This window comes from Protomyctophum bolini (assembly GCF_963924005.1).
Source record: "Protomyctophum bolini genome assembly, chromosome: 20".
Lineage (NCBI taxonomy): Eukaryota > Metazoa > Chordata > Actinopteri > Myctophiformes > Myctophidae > Protomyctophum > Protomyctophum bolini.
Genome location: NC_137881.1, coordinates 6,271,763 through 6,299,579, shown reverse-complemented (window position 1 = coordinate 6,299,579; position 27,817 = coordinate 6,271,763). Strand labels below are relative to the sequence as shown.

Genomic DNA, 27,817 nt, shown 5'->3' with positions numbered 1-27,817 from the left:
GTACTTGCGCGCTCTGCTTGTGCACAAGTAGGCCGAGTGCATTTTTAGTAATTATTATTATTATTTATTATTATTATAAAGTAGTAGTGGTAGTAGTAGTAGTAGTAGTAGTAGTAGTAGTAGTAGGCCTATCAATAAATCAACCGACCCGCCCGCCGCGGAGGGACTGTGCAATGCTTCGAACACTCCCATTCGTATGGTTTGACGTCAGCAGAAGAGAACGTGGGCGGGGCGAGGAGCAGAGTGATAGAGTTGTAGAATAGACAAGTAGTAGTCGAAGTGTGCGGCGCGTTTCAGGAGAACACGTCAAGGTAAGTTGTTTAACTAACTTTAAACATTCGTTTGTGAACGTCAAACGGTGCACGGCCGTTGATCGAACGTCGTTCAAGGGAATGGTGTCGTTGAAACGCTTAAACATGGAGTTGTCGTGGTCTTTTCGGTGGTCTATTGTTGGCGAAAAGCAAGACGGACGTTATTTTCTTGCAAAGTAACTTGTGTGTCCGTGGTGAATCACAGACACACTTTATCGCTATGGAAACCACGTGATCCCGTGTGTGTGCGTGCGCGCGTGTGTGTGTGTGTGTGTGTGTGTGTGTGTGTGTACAGCACAACTACTATGTAATGATAGCATTCGACAGGCCTCTCTCTCTCCATCATGCTGAGGTGACATTGTCACATTGTCAAGACTGTGCCTGCCAACAACATGACGTACACTACATTATAATAAGAATAGAGCTTTACTTTATGAAACAAAACAACTAAACAAGATAACAGGGAATATGCAATTGAATATGCAGAATTGGGGGGTAGTATAAGAATTTCCGGTATACACATACAGACAGTATGAATCAAGTGTATACAATATGACAAAACTAGTGTACTTGTGTATACATTTTAAAATTGCTGTGTGATGTAAACCACACATTTATGTACAGATAAATGCAACATATTCTCTGCCTCAGTTTCTCCTCATCCCTCCCCCCCCCCCCCCTCTCTCTCTCTCTCTCTCTCTCTCTCTCTCTCTGTGATAAATAACCCATTTTGGACTGAGGTCGATACAAAAAAAGGCTTCTAAATCCTAACATTTTTCTGAAAAACCCATGTTTCTATGTCAGTGGTGCTCAACCTTTTTCATGTCAAGGTCAAGGACCCCCTCACTGACCCCATCTCAAAATATGTAGTTCCAACTACCCCCCCCCCCCCCAGAAGCCAATATTTTAGTTAAAAATGTTCGCTCTGAAATATATATTCAAAGATTTGCGACACATTTTCACGACTTTTCAAATATAGCAGATCTACAAGCTCGTGAGCTTGTAGGTCTATCTACAAGCTCTATGAGCTTGTAGATCTGCTATTTTTTCAATAGCTAAAGTATAACATAATGCTTAAAGGGGTTCCCGCCCAAAATGGGATAATGTATTTGCTTCTACAGAGAGAGCAGTGCTCTGTAGTGGAGAGTGTGCAACTCAACACCTCCCTCATCCTCCTCCCTTAGGTCATTCATCCCTCCATCGCTCTCCTCCTCCTCCCTCATTCCTCTGATAATCGTACGCCTCCTTTTCCTTTCATCCGTCTGTCATTCCCCATCCTATACGTTTATACATGTTGTCTGTCTCTAGAGGTGCTCCAATCAGGGTTTTTTTTAGGGACCGGTTACACCGATCTTGTGCGTAAGTGGATTCGTGAATTTGAGTGAATTAAAGTCAAAACCCAGGCCTGGGCCATGGCTCAATGGTCCAGGCACCGTGGCTGGTAATCCAGTCTGGCAGTGTCTGACTGCATGTCTTCCCCCCATCTCTCTCCCCATTTCAGCCTACTGTCTGTCCCTCCATACATTTTAAATAAATATAAAAAATATTTTAAAAAGTCAAAACCCACGTCTACTCTAAACCAGGGGTCTGCAACCTTTTTGAAACAAAGTGCCATGTTTTTAGTTTCTAATCTAGATGGTCAGTGTGTCACTTTAATGACACATGTTTTGATTGTCCACGAATATAACTTTTCCCTTGTTAAATATTCATTCACATTGTTATAATGATCATTAGACTGAGCAGAGCCCTCCTATCTACCTCCCCCAGTCAGAGTTCACAGTTTTAATGATTGTACAATGATGTGCACGATGTAATTTACATACAAATATGAGTGAATTCATTTATTTGACTACATTTTTTTTAATTGTTTATTTACCGGTATTTTATTTTATTTCCATGCCAGTGTGCCAGTGATCACCCTCCTTTGTGCCAAGGTTGGCACCAGTGCCAAAGGTTGCCTACCCCTACTCTAAACTGTTCCTGTGTGTGTGTGTGTGTGTGTGTGTGTGTGTGTGTGTGTGTGTGGGGAGGAACGGGAGAATGTTTTGGCCTGTTACAATTTTTTAAGATTCAAATTATATCTGATTGACTTTTATACTAAACCCATTTAGACCTGAGCTCGATTCTACAAAATGTCTCTTCTAAATCCTGAGAGTTTTCTGAAAACCCTATGTTTCTATAATCATTGGTGTTCATGTCAAGGACCCCCAAAAATATATGCAATTGGCTGCCTACCCCCCCCCCCCATCTGAAAATATGTTGTTCCAGGGACCTCCTCCCAGAAGCAAAGATTTGAGTTAAAAACGTTTGCTCTGAAAGAATATATATTCAAAGATTTGCGCCACATTTTTATGATTTTTCAAAAATAGCAGATCTATAAGCTCGTAGCTTGTAGATCTGCTATTTTTCAATAGCTAAAGTTTAACATGATGCTTAAAACACCAAAAGGGGTTCCCGTCCTGAATGGTATGAAAGATTGGTTTCTCCAGATTGGGTAAATTGCCGATCACCGATCGGTCATTTGAAGATCACAGATCGATGGCTGATGGATTGGAGCAACTCTAGCTGTCTTGTTGCTTCATTCTTTCCCTCTCTCCCTCGGTCTCTCCATTCTTTCCCTCTCTCCCTCGGTCTCTCCATTCTTTCCCTCTCTCCCTCGGTCTCCATTCTTTCCCTCTCTCTCTCTATCTCAATAGGCCTGTCACAATTATTACGTAATCGCCTAATCGCAGTTATTTGAGATAAATCGCAATCTTTTTTGCATAATCGTCAATTTATTCCATACATTTTCTAACATGTTTCCAAAATAGCAGAAATATAGCACTACAAACTTGTAGATCAACTATTTCTGAAACATCACCCCTTATCCCTAAACTTCTACATCGACAAGTTGTTGTGAGCTTGTAGATTGGCTAAAAGTTGTTTTTTAAATAGTCAAAAATGGCAAATGAGTTTAGGGATAAGGGTTAAGGGTTAAGATGTAGACCATAGCATTCTATAGTGTATACAGTTACATTGTTAGACAGATCAGTTTACTTATGATCCTATCCTATTTCTGTGCATTTGATGTATTGCCTTGTGTGCTTGGTTACTGTATTACCTTGTGGTGTTCTTGCTTACTGTAAATCAATCTGGATTAAGAGCGTCTGCTAAATGCCTTAATTGTTAAATTGTAATTAATCATCAACTCAAAATCGTGACAGCCTACATCTCAATCCATCCTTTCATCTATCTGGCTGGAAACATCACTTCACTTCCTCTCTCTCTCTCAGTCTGGGTCTTTCTCCCCATTAGCTCCATCTCTCCATCCCTCCATCTCTTGTTCCTTTGCTCTCCTTTTCATCCCATCATCCTCCTCTTCCTTTTAGAAAGACTCATTGATTTTCTCTCCAGCAGAGTGGCAACAGGGGTGTCAGATAATTGTGTGCGTGCGTGTGTGCGTGCGCCTTGTCTGTGGCCTTAGGACATTTTAAATCTAAAATATTTTTGGTCAGCTCTTTAGTTGACAACATAAGGCATCCCTATTTTGGGCACATTATCAAATTTTTGGGCGGGAACCCCTTTTGGTGTTTTAAACATTATGTTATAATTTAGCTATTGAAAAATAGCATATCTACAAGCTCATAGCGCGCCACCGAGTGGCGAGTGGCGCGCTACGAGCTTGTAGGTCTGCTATTTTAGAAAAATAGTGAAAATGTGGCACAAATCTTTCTTTCAGAGCCAACGTTTTTAAGTAAAATCTTTGCTTCTGGGGGGGTTTCCTGAAATAACAGATTTTCAGATGAAATATTGAGCACCACTGAATGATACAGAAACATGAACACTGTCAGAATTTAGATAGATATTTTTAAAAAGGGTTATTCTATGTTCTTCTTCAAAAGATGTCAAAATGTAGTGAAAATAGCAGGTCTACAAGCTTGCAACATTGTTGTTGTAGTAAGCTTTCTGAAGCTCTCTTTCTCTCCCCTGTCTCTCTGTCTTTCTCTCGCTCCCTCTCTCCGTGTCTCAGGTGTGTCCAAGACCAAAGCCATATTGACCGTTGGACCTTCTGACCTATAGACAACCAGTCAGAAGAGAGAGAGAGAGAACCTCCGATCGTCCACCTTCTGTTTTTCATTCTTTCTCTCTCTCTCGCTCCCTCCGTCCTCCGTCCTCCGTTCCGCTGCCTTCCTCCTGGTGTCCAGGATGAACGTGACGTCCCTCTTCTCGTTCACCAGCCCGGCGGTGAAGAGGCTGCTGGGATGGAAACAGGGCGACGAGGAGGAGAAGTGGGCAGAGAAGGCGGTGGACGCGCTGGTCAAAAAGCTGAAGAAGAAGAAAGGCGCCATGGAGGAGTTGGAGAAGGCCCTGAGCCAGCCCGGACAAATAAGTGAGCACTGGGAGAGGGAGAGGGGGGGGGAAGAGAAGAGAAGAGAACAGAAGAGAGAGAGAGAGAGAGAGAGAGATATGTCTTACTACGTGCAAGGGGATTCCTAGTCTCTAGTAAAGAAATTAAAGACCCAGAATTAATCAGCTATCTCTAGTCACATACCCTAGTAAAGTGCATTTCTATTGCGCCTTCATCCAAGGAGCTTTACAATGTGCATTACACACACACACACACACACACACACAGTCACACACACACGAGGCACTAGCCTGCTCATCGTCAGGAGCATTTCTTTGGTTCAGTGTCTTTACTCAAGGTCACTTTGTCACTAATCCAGGGAGAGCAGGCAGGGATCACACGTTTCCCAAGTGCCGCTCTAGCTCCTGAACCACTGCTGCCCAACAGACTGTACACACATACTGTAGTGTAGACCCACACATAAACCACTGCTGCCCAATAGACTGTACACCCATAGACCCACACATAGACCACTGCTGCCCAATAGACTGTACACCCATAGACCCACACATAAACATGTTTTTATGTTCAAAAGGATTATTTTGTTTTGCCTTCAGCGTCCCTATATTCTGGGGACGAAAACGGCTCGCAGATCAGCTATTTTTGTCAAGGATATTGGGTGTAGAGTGAAAAAAGGAAGTGACATAGTATGAACTGCTGGGGCACTTCGTTCAACTAAATATATAAAGTAGTTATGGATTGATTAGCGATGACGGAGGGCTTGCCTGAAAACGACCCACAATACAAAGAGATGGATAGCTTTTAGGTAATGTACGTATGTTTGTTAGCTAGCTAGCTAGTTAGTTAGAATTGTCATTGTTGTCATTGTTGGATAAAACACGCTGAATTTCTCTACATTATGCCACATTAAACCCCTGATTATAGGGAATAAAACAAACCCGTCAATTCCGTCAACGGAAGGTTTGGATTTATTGATTCAATCCGTCAATTCCATCAAGTGTCGTTCAAGGGTTCATATAGTGGTTAACAGTGAAATATCAATGTGTGTGATTGTTGGTCACACACGGTGATCTTGGCCTTTTTTTTCTCCTTTTGCCATTCATGGTTTCATAACGTGTGCATGTACTGTGTGTGTGTGTGTGTGTGTGTGTGTGTGTGTGTGTGTGTGTGTGTGTGTGTGTGTGTGTGTGTGTGTAGGTCAGTGTGTGACCATTCCTAGGTCTCTGGACGGTCGCCTACAAGTGTCTCATCGTAAAGGACTTCCTCATGTCATCTACTGTAAGGTCTGGAGGTGGCCTGATCTACAGGTAATGTCTGCCATGTCATCTACTGTAAGGTCTGGAGGTGGCCTGATCTACAGGTAATGTCTGCCATGTCATCTACTGTAAGGTCTGGAGGTGGCCTGATCTACAGGTAATGTCTGCCATGTCATCTACTGTAAGGTCTGGAGGTGGCCTGATCTACAGGTAATGTCTGCCATGTCATCTACTGTAAGGTCATCTACTGTAAGGCCTGATCTACAGGTAATGTCTGCCATGTCATCTACTGTAAGATCATAGGTATTTAAAAATAAATAGATGCCTCATTGGCCGCTGCAGGTCAGTGGAGTGACGTGTCCAATGTACTTAAGTATTGACTACATCAATCAATCAATGTCGAATGGCGGGTGTAGCTCTGTACGCCTACACACACCAGTTAAACATTAACCAGTCAATCACGTATTACAGACTAACTCAGAGATTAAATATGACTTTTTCATTAGGAGTATATAATGGTCATTCTTTCCACACAACAGAAATTACAGAATGTGTTTGTGACAACAACTGAATGAATTATGAGCCCGGCGATTCTATGTAAAACACAGTCATGTGGGTCATGACGCTCTCACACTGTTTTAGAAGACTTCAAAACCCCTGTCCTCTAATACTGTAAGCTCTGCAGAAGAGCCGGGCTATAACATTTTCTATCCAAACAAACAACAGGTGTGAGTGCGTTCATGCATGCGTGCGTGTATACATGCACATGTGTTGTTGCTGTTGTTTTTGTTATTGGGGTCAAGTACAATTGCACATGCCTGAAGTCCCTCTCTCTGTCTCTGTCTCTCTCTCTCTCTCTCTCTCTCTCTCTCTCTCTCAGTCTCACCACGAGTTGAAGGCTCTGGAGTGTTGTCAGTTTCCCTTCGGCTCCAAACAGAAGGATGTGTGCATCAACCCCTACCATTATAAACGAGTCGATAGTCCCAGTAAGTACTACCAAATACCACTATGCTAATTATAGTACTACTACAACACTACAACAACTACTACAATACCTCTGAATACTACGCTATACTGCGACTATACCACTACAATTGCCTTGTTTTCAAGATGGTGCTGTGCCCAGTAGCTCTGGTCCATAGCGTTAGAAGGACTTCTCCTTAACACTATGGGACTTCAGCTCTGGTCCATAGCGTTAGAAGGACTTCTCCTTAACACTATGGGACTTCAGCTCTGGTCCATAGCGTTAGAAGGACTTCTCCTTAACACTATGGGACTTTATCTCTGGTCCATAGAGTTAGAAGGACTTCTCCTTAACACTATGGGACTCTAGCTCTGGTCCATAGCGTTAGAAGGACTTCTCCTTAACACTATGGGACTCTAGCTCTGGTCCATAGCGTTAGAAGGACTTCTCCTTAACACTATGGGACTCTAGCTCTGGTCCATAGCGTTAGAATAACTTCTCCTTCACACTATGGGACTCTCAAGCACAACGTAAGGCAGAGAAGCTATCCGTCAGATGTATTTTCCCCCGGATACGATATTTTCCCGACCAATCACAACACTTGTTTCATTCGCGGAGAATGTAAACTGATTTGTAAAGCATCAATGTAATTTCCTTGGGCGATATACTTCCGCTAAAATCCCGCAACTTCCGCCCAAACAAATGATAGCCTCTACACTACAGCGTAGGTCTTGCCCAGGGTGGGACCCACAAGGGATCAGTTGAATAGTGACCTTTTTATCATGGTGATTTCTGAGGGGCGCTATGCCCAGCTTTGTGTGTTTGTGTGTACCCGAGTGGAATAGTATGAGAGTGGCGACACTAGCGTTGACTCCCATTGTAACAATGGAATGCGGAAGTGCTCCTTCTATCTCACTGGAATAGTTCCAATGTTTGGAACTATAGCCCATAGGACACCCGCTTTGCGTCGCCACTCTCTTACTATTCCACTCGGGTGTGTACCAAGTTTGAGATGACTTGATTGGCTGAGCACGGAATGTGATGTATGACAATAAGAGCGCCCCTCACTTCACACGAGTGTGATCTTTTTATAGGATTGATCAATGTGCATGTGCTCAGTTGTGAAGATGTATTTAGATTGACAGGCATGATGTCACACAAAGACGTCATTTGCCATTGATTTGGCCTGAAAGTTTGTCGAATACAGCTTTCACTTTGGTAAAGTGTGTTCATAATGCTAATGGTCAATGCCCGACGTGTGCCAATCCAGATCAATACCTCCAGCCACTGAGCAGAAGCAGGCAGAACAGAGAGGTTTTGGTGACAGGCTTGCTTAATTATAGTGTAGGATATTACTTGTTATTAAAGTTACTAAAGCCAGATTTGTAACACTGCATACTGATAGAAGTGTCTGTAGATATAGGAATACTTAGGGTAATCACTTTGAGAAGGCCACATCCTTGAATGAGAACACTTAGTTAATTAAAAAGTACAACAAAAAGAACATCTGGGGAGACATATACTCTCTTTTGAACACAGAGATAAACAAGCTCTTTCATTGAATATGAGCTCAAGGTTCTCTTAAGATATGGAGAGGAACTAAAACGCATGTGAACTGAAGCACTCCCACGTGAACAACACCATTCCTAGGGTGGGGGTAGATTATACTATATTGTTAGTCGGAGGAGTTACAGAGTATATACAGTCCATTTGGTTCAGTTATTTATACACATTTACACACGCCGACGCATAGGGAAATGTAGCGTACACACACACACACACACACACACACACACACACACACACACACACTGGGATTCCCCTTAGAGTATATATTAACCCATTCTGAACGGGAACCCGTTTTGGTGTCAGCATCATGTTATGCTTTAGCTATTGAAAAATAGCAGATCTACAAGCTCGTAGCGCGCCACCGAGTGGCGCGCTACGAGCTTGTAGGTCTGCTATTTTTTGAAAAATCGAAGAACGACTGACATTTTTTTAAATCTGATCTCAAGTCAGAATGGGTTCATCAGACCAGTGTGTGTCCAGTGGAAACCTCATATGAATCTGATCTCAGGTCAGAATGGGTTAATAGAGACGGAGGAAAACCTGAGGCGAAATGGACATAGTGGCCGAATTTGTCGTTGCAGCTCGAGCCCGTTGACTATCATAGCGCACGTTCATGTTATTGGGCCCGTGACACGCGAACGAATGTTTCATACGCGAACGCGCGCAAACGGCACAATGATAGTCAACGACCAGCGCGTTCATGTGTTTGGGTCCAATCCATCCCAGAATGCACTCTGTTCCTATACCCGGAAGGAGGAGTGAAATCGCCTCATGTGCTTTTGAGCAACTTAATGTAAAGTGGGTGGGAGGAGGAATCCGGTGCTGTCTCTACTAAGCCTCTAAGGGATTCCCTGGAAGCCGGACCCTTGGGAGTTAGGGAGTTAGGCCTGTCACAAATTATTACATAATCAAATTTTTTTTTAGCTGATTTTGTCCTACACAGCAGCCTCACTCTCTGACACACACACACACACACACACACACCAAGCTCTCTCTCTCTCTTGCAAACACCTTACACCAGTAAGACGCGCGGACGCGAACGCAGCTGAGACCCTGCAGATCATGTCTGTGTGTCTGTCCTGCTGTTACTGTATATGTGGACCTGGCCCCTTTTGTGCCCATATATGGAGCTGAGTGATTTGTTTGTGATTGATGCAACACACTCCATATTTGGACGTATTGATGCAACACACTCCATATTTGGACGTATAGCGGGACAGACAGACACACAGACATGATCTGCTAGGTCTCATAGTAAGTGCTCACTGCGTTCGCAACAACAACCATACCATGGCATCGACACAAGTTATTTTTAATACTGCACAAATTGCACATCATCATCCTCATAGTTTATTGTCTAATAGACCACTGGTTTTTTTCTTTCCTACATTTAGTTTGTAATTATTATTTCAAAACCTTTAAGGAAAAACATTCCCAAAATAGCAAAATGTTTATTAAAATTAAAAACAAGTAAATTAAAAACAAATTAAATGTTTTTGTTGTTTCCCCCCCCCCCCGTAATTTCATGTAGAAAAACTAGAAATCAAAGAAAAATCAAATAAATTACATAAATTAGAAAACGAATGTTTAAGAAGTAGTGAAAATAGCCAACGTCTAATTTGTCTTTTGGGTCATAGGCTAAAAGTTTTGTGAACCACTGCATTAAACCATATTTTGTGTGTGTGTGCGTGTGTGTGCACAGTGCTGCCCCCTGTCCTCGTCCCCAGGAACAACGACATGATCTCGCGACCTTGCGTCCTCTCCCGTTTCCATGGGGACGGCAACGAGCCCCTCATGCCCCACAACGCCACCTACCCAGAATCCTTTGCGCCGGTCGGCCACGGGGCCAACCTGGGCGCGTTCCCTCACCCGTGTTCCCCCGAGAACGCTTACCCAGCGTCCCCTTTGAGCTCCGACGCCGACAGTCCCTTCAATGTACCAGGTACTGTCTCACCCTCACTCTCTCTCTCTCTCTCTGTCTGTCTGTCTATCGTCCACTGTCTCACCCTTACTCTCTCTCTGTCTGTCTGTCTGTCTATCGTCCACTGTCTCGCCCTCACTCTCTCTCTGTCTGTCTCTCTGTCTGTCTGTCTGTCTGTCTATCGTCCACTGTCTCGCCCTCACTCTCTCTCTGTCTGTCTCTCTGTCTGTCTGTCTGTCTGTCTGTCTATCGTCTCTGTCTCACCCTCACTCTCTTGTCTGTCTGTCTGTCTATCGTCCACTGTCTCTCCCTCACTCTCTCTCTCTGTCTGTCTGTCTGTCTATCGTCCACTGTCTCACCCTCACTCTCTTGTCTGTCTGTCTGTCTATCGTCCACTGTCTCACCCTCACTCTCTCTCTGTCTGTCTGTCTGTCTGTCTGTCGCCCACTGTCTCACCCTCTCTCTCTGGTCTGTCTGTCTGTCTGTCTGTCTATCGCCCACTGTCTCACCCTCACTCTCTCTCTCTGTCTGTCTGTCTGTCTATCGTCCACTGTCTCACCCTCACTCTCTCTCTCTCTGTCTGTCTGTCTGTCTGTCTATCGTCCACTGTCTCACCCTCACTCTCTCTCTGTCTGTCTGTCTGTCTATCGTCCACTGTCTCACCCTCACTCTCTCTCTGTCTGTCTGTCTGTCTATCGCCCACTGCCTTGTCTCCATTGGGTGGAACAAGTACTCAAATGTTTTACTTGTTTAAGTAAGTATCAATACTACAATAGATGGTATGCGCGTGACATCATCGTACCTGGAAGTTATGCGGGAACGCCCACTGAGTGGCAAAAAACTACTTTCTGGCCTCGACAGCCCATTCATCCAAACAGAAAAGTCCTGTCTGATTGCATTAAACAATATTAAACTCACCAACATTGCAGCTGTACGAAAAGCTTGAATTATCTGCAAAGTTTTTGTTTCAGAAAACTCAACCATAGAAACGTTATGAGCTACTTTCTGTCAAGAAATGCCCTGCATTTGATTATTTTTCTAAGTGTCAGAGTTTGGAAGTGCTTGTTTTCAATAACACAACATTTCGCTGCCTCCTGCATTATGTGACATTTAGAAACAGGTGGTACGCAGGACGGTTGAGTGATTTCCAACGAGCGCTTCCAAACTCCAACACTCCAACATGCTGCTCAATGTTTTACCACTCAGTCTAGATGAGGGTGGCGTGTCCTCATGGGAAAATCATGCCTGTGCATACTCTCTATATCGAAATACTCTTCTACAAGTAAAAGCCCGGAATTCAAAATGTACTTGCAGTACAGTATTGTCATCAGAATCAATGTACCAAAAGTAGAACATTTTCAAAGAGTTTTCAAATGTATAAATGTCTTTTGAAAATATGGCCCGAAATGTATATAGATACTAGGGTTGAAGTGGTTACTCAAGTAAAGAGCAAATACCTCACAATTTTACTTAACGCTGCTATAAGCAATATTTTTGCAGTATTTCTTAATGACATTTGTTATTGTTTTTTTTGGTATTCAGACAGCCAGCAATGGGTAAAATGTTCCCCCAAAAAATGTCTCTGTGACACATCTAGGGGCCGCAATCTGCATTCAAAGATTTTCCTAGAAGCTTTGTCATTGGTCCATTTGCTCGTCTACTTCCTGATTGGTCATTTCAGCAGTGTTTTTTCCGACCAATGACAAAGCTTCTAGGAAAATCTTTGAATGCAGATTGTGGCCCCTAGATGTGTCACAAAGACAAACACTTTTTGGTAGCGTTTAACTCATTGCTGGCTGTCTGAATACAAAAACTTAAAAAAGTCATTACAATTTTCACATATTATTTCTTATAGCTACTTAGTATTTAACGCATTTTAGTGGGTACCCCCTATTTGTAACCCTAGGGGTTCTGTACAGTATGTACAGTATTCAAAAATATTGATGCTGCCATATAAATATTTGAAGTTTTTCAGAAAACTTAGGTCAGGATTTAGAAGTACATACGGTAGTTGTCTGTCTGTCTGTCTGTCTCACCCCTCATCCGCATCGCACTGTGAGCTCATAGATCTTTATTTAAACTAAACATAAAAAGATGAAATATGGAAATGCATAAATCAAACACCAGATGTCATCATTAAAACCTGTGTTGTGTCTAATCACTTACATACTCTGTGTGTGTGTGTGTGTGTGTGTGTGTGTGTGTGTGTGTGTGTGCATGCGCACGCGGGTGTGCCCTTTGCCCCCTCCCCAGCGGACACCCCTCCCCCTGCCTACATGCCCCCGGACGATTCGCTGAGCCAGGAGTACACCCAGCCAATGGACACGGGCCTGCTGGTCGCCATGCCGACCGCCACCATGGAGACCAACAACAGGCCAGGTAACCGTGGCAACCAGCCCAGCATGTCACAGCTTTGGAGGACAAAGTGTGTGCGTGTGTGTGTGTGTGTGTGTGTGTGTGTGTGTGTGTGTGTGTGTGTGACCTTTACCTTCCACTCCTCCTCTATTTTTATGTCCTCTTTCACTATTCTGACCTTCTCCTCTCTACGGGTATGTCTGTCTGTCCCGTGTCTCTCGCTTAATTGCTCTGTGGCACCGATAAATTGTAAATTATCGTACCGGCCACTCTACCCCCCCATGAGCCACTATACCAATTGTTTTCCCAGTTAATTTTATGAAGAAATAAAAAATTCAAATCTTAAGAAATTCCCATAAATTATAAAAAACAAATGTTTAAGAAGTAGTGAAAGTAGCCGATCTACAAGCGTGAAGCGTTTGGGTCCTGGACAAACATGCATGCCCAAATATGGAGTGGTGTGTGTGATGTCAGAATATATGGACCCTGGGCAGGGGCCCTGTCCAGAGCCCCGGCAGAGGCCTTTTCTGGTGGTTTTGGATCCCCTGTGGGGGTGAGGAACGCGCGTGTCGAATTTGACGGTTCAAACGGTTCTCGAGTTACGCTGATTACACTCGTACGTACAGAGGCTTGGTGTATTTATAGACAGATTTCTTAGATTATTCTTTTATTTCTTCATGAAATTACTGGGAAAAATAATCATTGAATTTAGTTTTTAATTCATGAAAAGTTTTGTTATTTAAAAAACTATAAGGGGACCCATAACAATGTGTCTGCGACCCACAAACGGGTCTCGACCCAGTGTTTGGGAAACAGTAATGTGTAGAGGGTTCAAGTTCTCTCTCTCTCTCTGTCTCTCTCTTTCAATTCAATTCAAATATACTTTATTGGCATGACAAGCATTCTTATATTGCCAAAGCATTACATACAGTGTATGAAACAAAATAATAAATTATACATAATTCAGAATCAGAACAAATAATATAAAGAAGACAAGGAAAAACATAAGCAAAATGACATTGATCTATTCATTGTATAATATTACTTCGTGTTCACCCATTGTCCCTCGTTTTGTGGCAGGCTGATACATATTTTGCTGCCAACCTGGAACATTCACATTCACCTAATAAGTAGGGGATTGCCTGGATAGTCAAACTCTATCCTTGTTTTTGTTATTTCTGTGAATTTAGGGTAGTATTCTTCCAGGCTGCTCAATGACTCTGGCTTCCCTTCCACCCCTGCCTCCTAGTGACACCGGCACTTTAATCACCGGCAACATTTGATGCACTATGAACTACTGTATATACCTGCACTTTATATTTATTTTCCTGCACGGTGTTGTCTTATGTCTGTCTATTTGTGAAAAAAGAATCGAATGCACTCATGTTATGTCAAAACAAATTCCTATGTGTGTATACACAAAATGGCAAATAAAGGTATCTGAATCTGAATCTGAATCTGAATGTGTTCATATTTCTCTCCCCCCCTCTCTCTCTCCCCCCCCTCCCTCCCTCCCCCCAGACGTGCATCCCGTGGCGTACGAGGAGCCCAAGCACTGGTGCAGCATCGTGTACTACGAGCTGAACAACCGTGTGGGCGACGCCTTCCTGGCGTCGGACTGCAGCGTGCTGGTGGACGGCTTCACGGACCCCACGCACACCCGCAAGAGGTTCTGCCTGGGCCTGCTGTCCAACGTCAACCGCAACAGCACCATCGAGAACACACGCCGACACATAGGGAAAGGTACACACACACACACACACACATTTAACATCTTTATTTGTATTCACATTTTACAAGAAATGTCTTGAACACAAACAATAGTGGATGCGCAAACTTGAGAAAACTCTACAACAAGTGCTTCAGGATACAGATCACGGGTACAGAAAGCATCGCCTTCTCCATATATGGCGACTGCCAATTATTGCAGACACTGAACAGAATTTTGCCGATGCCTTATAGCTCTCGGCTTGGGCAGGCCTGCAATCTGCAGGCCCCTCACGACTGATTTATGGACATTACCGAGGCTTCCAAATATGAACACAAGTAGTTTACATCTGTAGCCAAGCTGTATAATAGCATCCTTAAGACGCTGTTACTTAAGCACCTTGGTAAGGAATGCCTCTTCCAGACTGTGGGCAAATGTACATGCCACTTCCAAAATGGTCACTTCTCCACTGTCCTCATCAACAACAACAATATCTGGTGTATTAGCTGTGACATCTGAAAAAACATCATTTTCATTATTGTGCATGAACATGGCAGTTGAAACACGTGAGTGCTTATACATTTTGGCAGATGATGAAACATAATGAACTTATGTCCTTAGCTAATAGGTCAACAATTCTGTCGTGCCTAGCAATGTACATTGCACACACACACACACACACACACACAAGGGAGAATCCCCCTTCACGAATACATCAGTCCTGTCCTGGCCTACACTTCATTGGCTCCCTGTCATTTTCAGAATTCATTTTAAGGTTATGTTAAAGGTTAAAGTATCTCTCTCTCTCTCTCCCCAGGTGTCCACCTGTACTACGTGGGCGGCGAGGTGTACGCAGAGTGTCTGTCGGGCAGCAGCATCTTCGTGCAGAGCCGTAACTGTAACCACCACCACGGCTTCCACCCCACCACCGTGTGTAAGATCCCCTCCGGCTGCAGCCTGAAGATCTTCAACAACCAGGAGTTCGCCCAGCTGCTCGCCCAGTCCGTCAACCACGGCTTCGAGGCCGTCTACGAGCTCACCAAGATGTGCACCATCCGCATGAGCTTCGTCAAGGTAACCACGAGAGTTGTTGTTATGCATTGTTTGCTCCCACCGCCACCACCCCAGCACTACCGGTGGCCTCTGCTATTTCTGTCTCCCTGCTCTCAATGTTTAATTAATGTGTTTAATTGTGCCGAGCAGGGAGAAAATGTAGCGGAGCCCAACGCCAAGATAAAATATTATTATGTACACTTCTATTCTCGTTCAATAATAAATATTGGTTAAATCCATTTGTAAGTTATCTGAACTCTCTCGTTCTGCAATGACTGCTTTCATGTCATGTTCATTTTAATGCTATAGCGCTCACGCTCTGGACTATAATGTTAACCCTGAAGTTACAGAGTAGGCAACGCGCATCATTGAACAAAGTGGGCTAGTGGTGGTAGTGGTGGATCATCGAAATATGTGTTTTATGCTTTTATCTCACGTAAATGTTAGCGTTGTATACTCTTATATAACATCTGACAAGATGCTGTTACAACAGATGTTTTAATAATAATAATAATAATAATAAAGCTTTATTTATTTAGCACCTTTCAAGAACGAGGTCACAAAGTGCTTAACAACAAAAAGAAAATACGGTAATAATAGCAATAATTTTCTGAAAAACCTCGTGTTTCTATGTCAGTGGTTCTCAATATTTCATGTCAATTGTCAAGAACGCCAAAAATTACATGAAATATGCCGCCGACCCCCATCTGAAAATATGTTGTTCCAGGAACCCCTCAGAAGCAAAGATTTTAGTTAAAAACGTTCGCTCAGAAAGAATATATATTCAAAGATTTGTACCACATTTTCACTATTTTTCAATAGCTAAATTATAACACAATGTTTAAAACACCAAAAGGGGTTCCCGCCCAGAATGGGTTAAGGATTAAAAGCAGCTTTATATAAATGGGTCTTCAGGAGTGATTTAAAACGAGGAAGCGAGTCAGTGAGCCTGCTCTCTCTCCTATGGTACAGCAGTAACAGCAGGCTAGTATAGGTATGTCCTTGGAGCAGTCGGTAGTGCTGTGGGCCTCACAGCTAAAAGGTCCTGGGTTCTATTCCTGCCGGGGGTCCTGCCGGGGGCGTGTTCTCTCCTCTGTGTCATCAGTGCCCATACCCTAGGGTAGGTACCCTCACAAAACATACAGTAATCCTGGTCTCTAGTATACTGGGAGGGGAAAGGAACTGGTTGGAATAACGTGTTCCTTCCACGCGCTACATCCTACCGGGGAAACTTCTTATCCCCCTGTCGGTTGATAAGAGAAGCGGTCTGCTCACTCCTCATGCATCGAAGGAAGCATGAGCTCAGTCCGGGCTCTCCCCAGGTTGGGAGTGCCCAGGATGACAACTTAGGCAATTAATTGGCACCGGGTGAAGAAATGGATTGCAAAATCATGGGATAAAATGTTAAAGAAGAAACAAACAAAATAAACATTGTAACATACCAATGTTCAATGCAAAAAACGGCAATTATTTGTGTGCCTATTAATCGTCAAATGTGTAATCGTGACAGCCCATGTGTTTCAATGGGCCCAGTGTAGTTACTTTCAATATGGTTTTGCTGCTGTTAATCTTGGAGCCATATCATAAAATAACTTCTCCATTCTCTCTCTCTTTCTCTCTCTCTCTCTCTCTCTCTCTCTCTCTCTCTCGCTCTCTCAGGGATGGGGGGCGGAGTACCATCGTCAGGATGTCACCAGCACCCCCTGCTGGATCGAGGTGCATCTGCATGGTCCTCTGCAATGGCTGGACAAAGTACTGACACAGATGGGATCTCCTCACAACGCTATATCCTCTGTCTCTTAACGCACACACACACACACACACACACACACCCCTAAACAGCATGCGCGCACTCTCACACACCCCTAAACAGCATGCACGCACACACACACGTCCCTAAACAGCGTGCACACACACACACACACACATACACACATATCCCTAAACAACGCACACGCACACATGTCTAAGACAACATTAACAATCTGTACAGTAACTGCTCTGGACTCCAATAGTTCTGATGCTGTAACGTTTGGTTAATGTTTGGTTTACACAGTCCTACCAGGACCTCTGTAGTGCTGGTTTTATGTCCTACCAGGACCTCTAGTACTGGTGGTTTTATGTCCTACCAGGACCTCTAGTACTGCTGGTTTAAACACTAGGCTAGTAGAAGTAAGCAGGTTATCTACATCAGGACAGTTTAGTCCAAAATGTAAATCTTTCTCTTCTAGTAGTTTTCTCTTTCTTTTTTTCTTTTTTTTCTACATTTACCAGTACCTCTTTTGGGGCACATCTATCCAGTATGCTTTCTTTTATATCCTGCCAGGATCTTGATAAAGGATTCGGTATATTGGTTCATGAAATTTAAATAATGTATTCCAGATTACTTTATTTTTAATGGTACATGTTTTCAAAGGATTCCGTTTCGCTGCCAGGCTGAAATAACATTTTAGAATAACTGTGGAATAATCTTTTTTTTTTATTGAACATTTTTATAACTTTTTTTGGTGCCATTTTGTATATAAATGATAACAAAGTGGAGATATGCTTGTTAGTGGTGGTCGATGGTTCTCTAGGGGTCCTTGAAGGGGTTCCAGGGGGCCAACATGTCGATGGTTCTCTAGGGGTCCTTGAAGGGGTTCCAGGGGGCCAGCATGTCGATGGTTCTCTAGGGGTCCTTGAAGGGGTTCCAGGGGGCCAACATGTCGATGGTTCTCTAGGGGTCCTTGAAGGGGTTCCAGGGGGCCAACATGTCGATGGTTCTCTGGGGGTCCTTGAAGGGGTTCCAGGGGGCCAGCATGTCGATGGTTCTCTAGGGGTCCTTGAAGGGGTTCCAGGGGGCCAACATGTCGATGGTTCTCTAGGGGTCCTTGAAGGGGTTCCAGGGGGCCAACATGTCGATGGTTCTCTGGGGGTCCTTGAAGGGGTTCCAGGGGGCCAGCATGTCGATGGTTCTCTAGGGGTCCTTGAAGGGGTTCCAGGGGGCCAACATGTCGATGGTTCTCTAGGGGTCCTTGAAGGGGTTCCAGGGGGCCAACATGTCGATGGTTCTCTAGGGGTCCTTGAAGGGGTTCCAGGGGGCCAACATGTCGATGGTTCTCTAGGGGTCCTTGAAGGGGTTCCAGGGGGCCAACATGTCGATGGTTCTCTAGGGGTCCTTGAAGGGGTTCCAGGGGGCCAACATGTCGATGGTTCTCTGGGGGTCCTTGAAGGGGTTCCAGGGGGCCAGCATGTCGATGGTTCTCTATAGGGGTCCTTGAAGGGGTTCCAGGGGGCCAACATGTCGATGGTTCTCTATAGGGGTCCTTGAAGGGGTTCCAGGGGGCCAGCATGTCGATGGTTCTCTATAGGGGTCCTTGAAGGGGTTCCAGGGGGCCGGCATGTCGATGGTTCTCTATAGGGGTCCTTGAAGGGGTTCCAGGGGGCCAGCATGTCGATGGTTCTCTATAGGGGTCCTTGAAGGGGTTCCAGGGGGCCAACATGTCGATGGTTCTCTATAGGGGTCCTTGAAGGGGTTCCAGGGGGCCAACATGTCGATGGTTCTCTCTAGGGGTCCTTGGAGGGGTTCCAGGGGGCCAGCATGTCGATGGTTCTCTAGGGGTCCTTGAAGGGGTTCCAGGGGGCCAGCATGTCGATGGTTCTCTAGGGGTCCTTGAAGGGGTTCCAGGGGGCCAACATGTCGATGGTTCTCTATAGGGGTCCTTGAAGGGGTTCCAGGGGGCCAGCATGTCGATGGTTCTCTAGGGGTCCTTGAAGGGGTTCCAGGGGGCCAGCATGTCGATGGTTCTCTATAGGGGTCCTTGAAGGGGTTCCAGGGGGCCAACATGTCGATGGTTCTCTAGGGGTCCTTGAAGGGGTTCCAGGGGGCCAACATGTCGATGGTTCTCTAGGGGTCCTTGAAGGGGTTCCAGGGGGCCAACATGTCGATGGTTCTCTAGGGGTCCTTGAAGGGGTTCCAGGGGGCCAGCCAACATGTCGATGGTTCTCTAGGGGTCCTTGAAGGGGTTCCAGGGGGCCAACATGTTGATGGTTCTCTGGGGGTCCTTGAAGGGGTTCCAGGGGGCCAACATGTCGATGGTTCTCTAGGGGGTCCTTGAAGGGGTTCCAGGGGGCCAGCATGTCGATGGTTCTCTGGGGGTCCTTGAAGGGGTTCCAGGGGGCCAGCATGTCGATGGTTCTCTGGGGGTCCTTGAAGGGGTTCCAGGGGGCCAGCATGTCGATGGTTCTCTATAGGGGTCCTTGAAGGGGTTCCAGGGGGCCAGCCAACATGTCGATGGTTTCTCTGGGGGTCCTTGAAGGGGTTCCAGGGGGCCAGCATGTCGATGGTTCTCTGGGGGTCCTTGAAGGGGTTCTAGGGGGCCAACATGTCGATGGTTCTCTAGGGGTCCTTGAAGGGGTTCCAGGGGGCCAGCCAACATGTCGATGGTTCTCTATAGGGGTCCTTGAAGGGGTTCCAGGGGGCCGGCATGTCGATGGTTCTCTAGGGGTCCTTGAAGGGGTTCCAGGGGGCCAACATGTCGATGGTTCTCTAGGGGTCCTTGAAGGGGTTCCAGGGGGCCAACATGTCGATGGTTCTCTGGGGGTCCTTGAAGGGGTTCCAGGGGGCCAACATGTCGATGGTTCTCTGGGGGTCCTTGAAGGGGTTCCAGGGGGCCAGCATGTCGATGGTTCTCTAGGGGTCCTTGAAGGGGTTCCAGGGGGCCAACATGTCGATGGTTCTCTGGGGGTCCTTGAAGGGGTTCCAGGGGGCCAACATGTCGATGGTTCTCTAGGGGTCCTTGAAGGGGTTCCAGGGGGCCAACATGTCGATGGTTCTCTAGGGGTCCTTGAAGGGGTTCCAGGGGGCCAACATGTCGATGGTTCTCTATAGGGGTCCTTGAAGGGGTTCCAGGGGGCCAGCATGTCGATGGTTCTCTATAGGGGTCCTTGAAGGGGTTCCAGGGGGCCAACATGTCGATGGTTCTCTAGGGGTCCTTGAAGGGGTTCCAGGGGGCCAGCATGTCGATGGTTCTCTATAGGGGTCCTTGAAGGGGTTCCAGGGGGCCAACATGTCGATGGTTCTCTAGGGGTCCTTGAAGGGGTTCCAGGGGGCCAGCATCACGGTCGGTTTAACCACTTAAACCATATTTTATACTTTTTGGAGTCCTTTAGAATTGTTTTAACCCATTAAGACCTGGAACGTATCTATGCCACTTTAGCTTTTAACCACCTTTTAACCATTCTTTTTTTTTACTTTACCGGTTGAAAAATAGCAGATCTACAAGCTCGTAGCGCGGCACAGAGTGAGCTTGTAGATCTGCTATTTTCTGGGGGGGGGGGGGGGGGTCCCTGGAACAAAATATTTTTGAGATCTAGGGGTCGGCGGCCAAATATATAGAATTGTGTGGCTCTCAGACATGAAATAGTCTGAGAACGACTGATATAGAAACATTGGGTTTTTCAGAAAACTGTCATGATTTAGAAAACATTTGTAGAATCTGCTCTTAGGTCTTAATGAGTCAACACAAATCTCCTCTGACAGTCTTTTCAGATGGGGGTGGTGGGGTGGGGGGGGGGGGTTCCGTTGCCAAATAATACATTCAGGACGGGAACCCCTTTTTGGTGTTTTAAGCATTATGTTCTACTTACGGTAAGCTATTGAAAGATTACAGATCTACAAGCTCAGATCTGCTATTTCTGCTTAGAAAAATGAAAATGTGAATATATATATATATTCTTTCAGAGCAAACATTTTCAACTCAAATCTTTGCTTCTGGGGGGGGGGGGGTCCCTGGAACAACATATTTTCAGATGGGGGGGTCGGCGGCCAAATACGGATAATTCTGGGGTTCCTTGACATGAAATAGTCAGAACCACTGCCATAGAAACCTGAACAGAAAACTCACGATTTAGTAGAATATGGTCTCAGTCCTAAATGGGTTCATTTAGGTCCTTTGGTTGTAGATACTACTGATGGTACATGACTGCACCGTCCTCCAGGCCTACAGACAGTCATGAAGATGTTGCTAGGCAACCAGATAAACATGAGTTTAGAGACGACATCCATGTGGTGCAGTAGATCACCTTGACCACTTAAACCCTATACTTAAGTTGACTGGGGTCTGTACTTGGCACCCCATTACTTCCATCTACCGCTACACCAAATCTCTTGGCTGAAAATAGCAGATTTGCGAGCTCACCTCATGTCAAATTGCAAGCTTGTAGATCTATTTTTTTGCCAAATGTTTACATGCCCAGAACACTAGGATTCATAATGGTTAAGCTTACCGTGACGAGCTTAAGATGACAAACCAAGATGAAATAAAAACATTTATTGAAATCGCTGCTTTTATTGGTGTGATTTATTTTGTTCTTGAGTGTGCAGATTGAGCCCAAACCAAATTAATGCCAAAATTATTCAGAAGTTAATTATTGTTTAGCTGGCTTGCCAAACCCAGAATCATTGATGGGAGATTTAACGATTTCATCCAATCTCTCCTGACTGGATGAAATTGGTATCCCAACCTGTCCTTTTTTTCCTGCTGACTGATATTGTCTTTCTTTACAGTTTCAGTATGCTAGAGTGGTGCCCGTTGGGCACGCTGTCACCTCACAGCTAGAAGGTCCTGGGTTCGCTGGGGGCGTGTCTCTGTGTCATCAGCGCCCATACCCTAGGGTAGGTAGGTACCCTGACTACCCTCACATGCAGTAATCCTGGTCTCTAAACTGCCTCCCCCTGGCCAGCCAGGGCGCCAGCTGATGGAGGGGGAAGGAACTGGTTGGAATAACGTGTTCGTTCCATGCACTACATTCAACCGGGGAAACTCCCCCCTGTCAGGTGAAAAAAAGCGTTCTTGGACTCCTCATGCATTGAAGGAAGCATGAGGTCAGTCCGTTGCTCTCCCCAGGGTGACGGAGGGTGTGTAGAGCCCAGGATTACATTAGATAATTGACACTGGGTGAAAAATGGGTTACAGAATCATGGGATAAACATTATTAAAAAATATATATTTATATAAATAAATGCGTCATTAGTTGGCGCGACCCGTCTCCAGCGGGAGGAGGAAGTCAAGAGGAAGTGGTGAAGGCATGCTGCATTGCTGCCACTCAAGTGACTACTGGCCAATCACAGCGCGTCTTTTCCAGGACTTCCGTTTACATTGCCTAAGCGAGTGCCGCTGGGAAAGAGGGATTCGCGCCTCTGATTGGCCTAACGAACGTCCCCTTCCATTATTTGCTTCAGCTATGCTTCGCAAGGAATCTCGGGAAAGCTTGCCTCCATGTTGCCTTTCCTCGAGATACAGGCGCCCCAGAGCCAGTAGAGGCTCTGTCTATGGTCTAGCCTCTGTGATTTGCATAATACACAGGCTTAATACATTGTGTAAAAAATATATATATTGAAAATAATGAGGAGGCAAGAGGAGACTCAAACAAAATAATGATATAAAAATGCAAAGATTGTGCCGCAAAGAACAAATTACCACGAGAGAGCCTGATGCAGGAAAACAGCCTCTTCCTCGATGTCAGGAACACCAAGCAGGGTGAACAGGTGTGCATGCATGTCACCATGGACCTATTATCTCTCAAGACGGATTCAGAGGATTCATTTATATTAAAAATGTTGCCGATGGGTTCCCAGATTGCCGAGGACCTGTGGTATCCACAGAGGTCAGAGGCCACCGTGGAGTGTTGGACAGAAGTGGGACAGTCACAGTCTCACTGGGGGAACAATTATCACATCAAATTATCATCAAAGTTATCAGGTCAATTATCACAAAAAAGAGCAGTCATCAGCCACAGCAAAGAGGAGCACAAATAAAAACAAACACACATTATAACCTATCCTTCCGTCCATCCTTCTGTCTGGGCGATGTGTGATGTGTATGTAGATGCAATTAAGCAGTGACACCCATTTTTATGGGTCACTTTGAATAGTTTATTAGACGTAATGTAAAACAGCAACAGTCAAAACACTGTCTGAAAAGGGAGAGCAACAAAAATAGTCCCTGCGCTCTTGTTTCCTTTTGGACCCTACAGTATATGCAATCAATTCATAAACATGACATGGAAATATTTCAACAAAATTCAATATAATCACAAAAAATAAAACGCTATGTACGAGTATGAGTGGAAGAAAAAAGGAGGGTGTTGTAAAGGGGGAGACGTGGAGAAGTCTAAGGGAGAAGTGATCATTAGCTCTCTCCATTTTCAGGCCTTTTAAAGTATGCCAGTGATCTGCATTTTTTGAGGGAAGGGGTCAGGGCATTCCACACTTGGGAGTGTGCTGTAGAAGGAGAATTTTTTGTTTGTTTGTTTTATAATTGGGTGGTACCGAATCGTAGTTCCCTTATTTATTTATATTTTTTTATTATTTAAAAGGATTTTCAAAAGTAAAACATTTTTTTTTACAACTAAGTCCATACATTTCGAAAAGTAGCCTAATGAAAATTGCAAATCTACAAACGTTGCATCACGACACATTGTGAGCTTGTGGATCTGGCATTTTCACTATATACTGTAGGGCTTAAGTGAGTAATTCGTAATTACTAATTTTTGTAACTCTGGGTCCCGGGGGTCTATTGGGTCATTCTATTGCAAGCATAATTTTATTTGGACAGTGAAAGTTATTGTGGTGTTTTGTCATTACCATAGATCTATATATGTACATTGGCGGCTGTTGTTGAAAGAAAATGTAAATAAGAAATTGAATTACAAAAGAAAGTATAGCAAGATAGGAATGAGATGGGTAACATTCCTGATTGATCTATTAACTAATTATGAATCATTCGGCACAGGATTGTCATCAACATTATTCCTGAACTCTCCAAAGTTGGTAACCTTGTAGTTACAACAGTCATCATAGGAAAAAACGCAACAGGTTAGGTAAAAATAAGATACATGACAGTGTTTAAAACCTCTTAAGCCCCAATCCCCCGCCGGTGGTGGCTGTCCACCTCATGAACAGCTCTCAGTGGGTAAATGGGGCTGGTCAAGGTCTCAGGTCCCAACTCCGATGCTTTTGATTTTCCCTCCTGGACCCCCCTGGGGTTTGAGCATGCCATTAAAAAAAGAGAAAACAGAAAAGTTAAAGAACAAAGAACAGTGATGATAACATACGTGACTGGGCTCTCTGAGTGTAGCAATCACCTCAGGGAGTCTGCTGATCGTGGCTACAGTGGAGTCTGTAGGCTATAGTTCTGTATGAGACGCCCGATATGTCAAGATGCTCACCTAGGATAAAACTCCAGTTACGCCGCTACTCATTATAGTCGCATTTGACTAATTGTGATTTGTCGTGGGTATCTGTTCTGTTACAGTATTGAACTATTTTCTAAATGTTCTTTGTTTGAGTTTTATTTTTTATTTGGATGTGTTTAATTGAGGAAGTAGCTTCAATTGTGTTTTGTATGAAAAGAAGTTTACCCCTTCACCTGATTGCTGGACACGGGTCACATGGTTTGGAGCTGGTTGCAGAGACATTAGTTTTGTCATTTTCATGTATGTGTCTGAATTGTTCATTTATAATAATTAATGTATTAGTATTATAATTGTTGTTATCTTTGTTAGTATTATTATTGGTACTGGTATTTATATTTTTGTCTATAGCCATGGCTGCCAGTTCCCACCTGATGTTGTGTGGGAGTCCCGACTGCTCCAAAACGTTCTTCCTAACTACTAGCTTGCATAACGTCTTCAGGCTAGGACGTAAGTCTAGGATGAACACATCGTCCACTCTGAATCCTCCGAAGTAGACGACACGTTCTCCCACCATGGAACAGCACATCTTGGTCATCTTGGAACCCGGGCCTCTCCCCTTGGGCTCAACCTTCGTCCAGGAGAAGGTCTCTGGGCTGAATCTCCACAAGTTGTTGAAGGTCGTGGTCAAATTATGGCCACCAAATATGTACAGGTCTCCGTCGTAGGCAAAAGCTGAATGGCGGATGCGTCCCTCTGGAAGAAGCTCTGCGTAAGGCGTGCTCAGCCAGCAGTTGGTCACGGTGTCAAACACTCTAACGCTGTTGTAGCAGTTGTACTTGTTCCCTTGGCCGCCGAACACAAACATCCTCGTCCCGATGATGGTGGCGGAGTGTTTCTCTGAAGCAGGTGGCGGTGCGGTTCTGGTGTCTATCAGGGACCAGATCATCGTGGCCGTGTCCAACTTGTGAATGTCGTTGAACACGGTCAGCATGCTGAATCCTCCGAAGATATACATGACCTTCCCCAAGACGCAGGCCGAGTGTTCGAACCTCTCCTGAGGAACGGTACCAGAAACCTCGGGCTTGGACCATCTGTGGGTGTCCACGTCGAAGGCGTGCACGACGCTGTCCTCCCCTGTGTAAATGGATGTAGAAACCCCGCCCCACAGGTAGACGACATGTTCCAGAAGCACAGCGGTGTGGCCGTCGCGCATGTATGGGACCTCTCTGGGACCTTCTCTCGTCACCGCCGGGGGCAACTGCGTCCATTGCAGAGACACCGTGTCGAATACGTGCACCTCAATCTGAATACTGTTGTACATGTAAGACTCTCCGTTGCGGTACCCTCCGAATATGTACACGCTGTTCCCCACCGCCACCGGGACGTTGTTGTCTCCCTTGGGTCCTTTCAGGTGCAGCGCCCAGCGAAACATCTCACACGGCGTATCAAACGTTATTCCTCAAATACTGTTCTGTAAAAAAAGAATGTATGTGTTATTTGTTACGGTATACACTAGAACTTACTGTATATTGGCACAGCCGCACAAACATCACACAAAGCGTGGCCAATCCGCAAAGCTGATGAGTTTGGTTTGGCCAATGGTGTGCACATATTGATTGCCATAGCAACCCCAGTAGAGGTGAGATACCCGACCGAAACCGATCGAGAACCGATGGTATATCCGACCGGTCCTGCTCGGGTCGGACACAGTTTTATAATTGGATGTCGGGATTTGGATTGAGTTGGTCATGTTGTTCACATTGTGTAAGAATAAAGTGTTAGCCTACTGCTGTGTCTTAGACTACTTTCTTTGATGTGTCCTGACACAAACTTCAAAACCATGTAACTTCCATAGGAAATTAATTGAAACTGTCTCGTCCCCCCGTCTCATCCCACGTAAATCATAAGACCTTGCCTTCCTTAGTGTTGTGCTGTGCTGTGCTGTGTGCTGTGCTGTGCTGTACTGTGCTGTGCTGTGTTGTGTTACATGTGTTGTGCTGTGTGCTGTACTGTGCTGTGCTGTGTTGTGTTACATGTGTTGTGCTGTGTGCTGTACTGTGCTGTGTTGTGTTGTGCTGTGTGCTGTGCTGTGCTGTGTGCTGTGCTGTGCTGTGCTGTGTTGTGTTGTGTGCTGTGCTGTGTTGTGTTGTGCTGTGTGCTGTGTGCTGTGCTGTGCTGTGTTACTGTTACATGTGTTGTGCTGTGTGCTGTACTGTGCTGTGTGCTGCGTGCTTACTGTACTGTGCTCTGTTCTGTTCTGTTCTCAAAGTATTTATTTCCACTTGTGATTTATAAACCACTGTTCAATATTGGGATGCAGCCAATCCAGTAGATGGTGCTTACACAATGTTTTTGTGTTTGTGGGTTCAGTGTCGTGACCCCAATTTCCTGGGGGGGTATAGCACGGGTCCGCCCGGAACCCAATACCCGAGACCTGAGAGCTGAACCGAGAACCGAGCCGGTCGGGACCCAAAATATTGAATATTGGCGTCGGTTTCATTCCAAATTGTTGCGGGTCTCGGTTGGGGTCATGTATTTACCCGAAAGGACCCGTGAGGATCCGAGCTTTTGGTGGGAGGGGCTGGAAGGAGCACCGTGGCATATGATTGGGCGAGACAGTGGGGTAGGGAGCGCTCCGCTGTGTTCATTGAAGGAGGGACGAGGATTTACAGTTCTGTGCCTATCGGGTCGCAACTCGGACGGGGCTGAGTCGACTCAAGCGAACTTCGCAACGTTCGGCAACTCGCTCGCTTTAGTTCGCTCGGTGGTGTCTCTCGTGGCTCAAGTTCACTAAAAGTATATATATTCATAGCCTATATTCAAAGATTTGCACTAACTTTAACTATTATTCAAATATAACAGATCTGCAAGCTCATAGTGTGGCATGAAGAGCTTATTGTAGATCTGCTATTTTTGAGGGGCCCCCTCCTATATTCAGCTGTAGCCTCAAACATTTAATGCCATTGACAATGAATGGAGAATTTACATTATGTGGACGAGCAAATTGGCTATTGTCCTCCTAACACAAAGATACAATTCCTATTGATTGATTGAAACATTTATTAACAGTTTGCAGAATTACAGTACATTTCAAGCACAAACTCAATACAAAGACTGTGAGTGGATGACCCAATTAAGCATTACACTTGTTTATA

At 45.0% G+C, this 27,817-nt stretch overlaps 2 protein-coding genes across 2 annotated transcripts; one reads left to right on the top strand and one right to left on the bottom strand.

Annotated features, from left to right (window-relative positions):
• The first annotated feature begins 254 nt into the window (after nucleotides 1–254).
• LOC308334981 (mothers against decapentaplegic homolog 1-like) lies at nucleotides 255–17,554 on the top strand. The gene is made up of 9 exons (XM_080791894.1): nucleotides 255–311; nucleotides 4,321–4,680; nucleotides 5,857–5,966; nucleotides 6,796–6,901; nucleotides 10,151–10,390; nucleotides 12,623–12,748; nucleotides 14,246–14,467; nucleotides 15,250–15,506; nucleotides 17,145–17,554. The coding sequence occupies exons 2-9, from the start codon at nucleotides 4,497–4,499 to the stop codon at nucleotides 17,286–17,288; spliced, it is 1,389 nt and encodes a 462-aa protein (XP_080648020.1). The 5' UTR covers nucleotides 255–311; nucleotides 4,321–4,496; the 3' UTR covers nucleotides 17,289–17,554.
• A 7,329-nt stretch (nucleotides 17,555–24,883) lies between these two features.
• Nucleotides 24,884–26,098, bottom strand: LOC308335927 (kelch domain-containing protein 3-like; the record flags this gene model as incomplete). The annotated part of the gene is made up of 2 exons (XM_080793150.1): nucleotides 25,091–26,098; nucleotides 24,884–24,902 (listed from the first exon to the last, which is right to left on the bottom strand). Exons 1-2 carry the CDS (start codon nucleotides 26,092–26,094, stop codon nucleotides 24,884–24,886), a joined length of 1,023 nt encoding a protein of 340 aa, XP_080649276.1. The 5' UTR covers nucleotides 26,095–26,098.
• Between the last annotated feature and the right edge of the window lie 1,719 nt (nucleotides 26,099–27,817).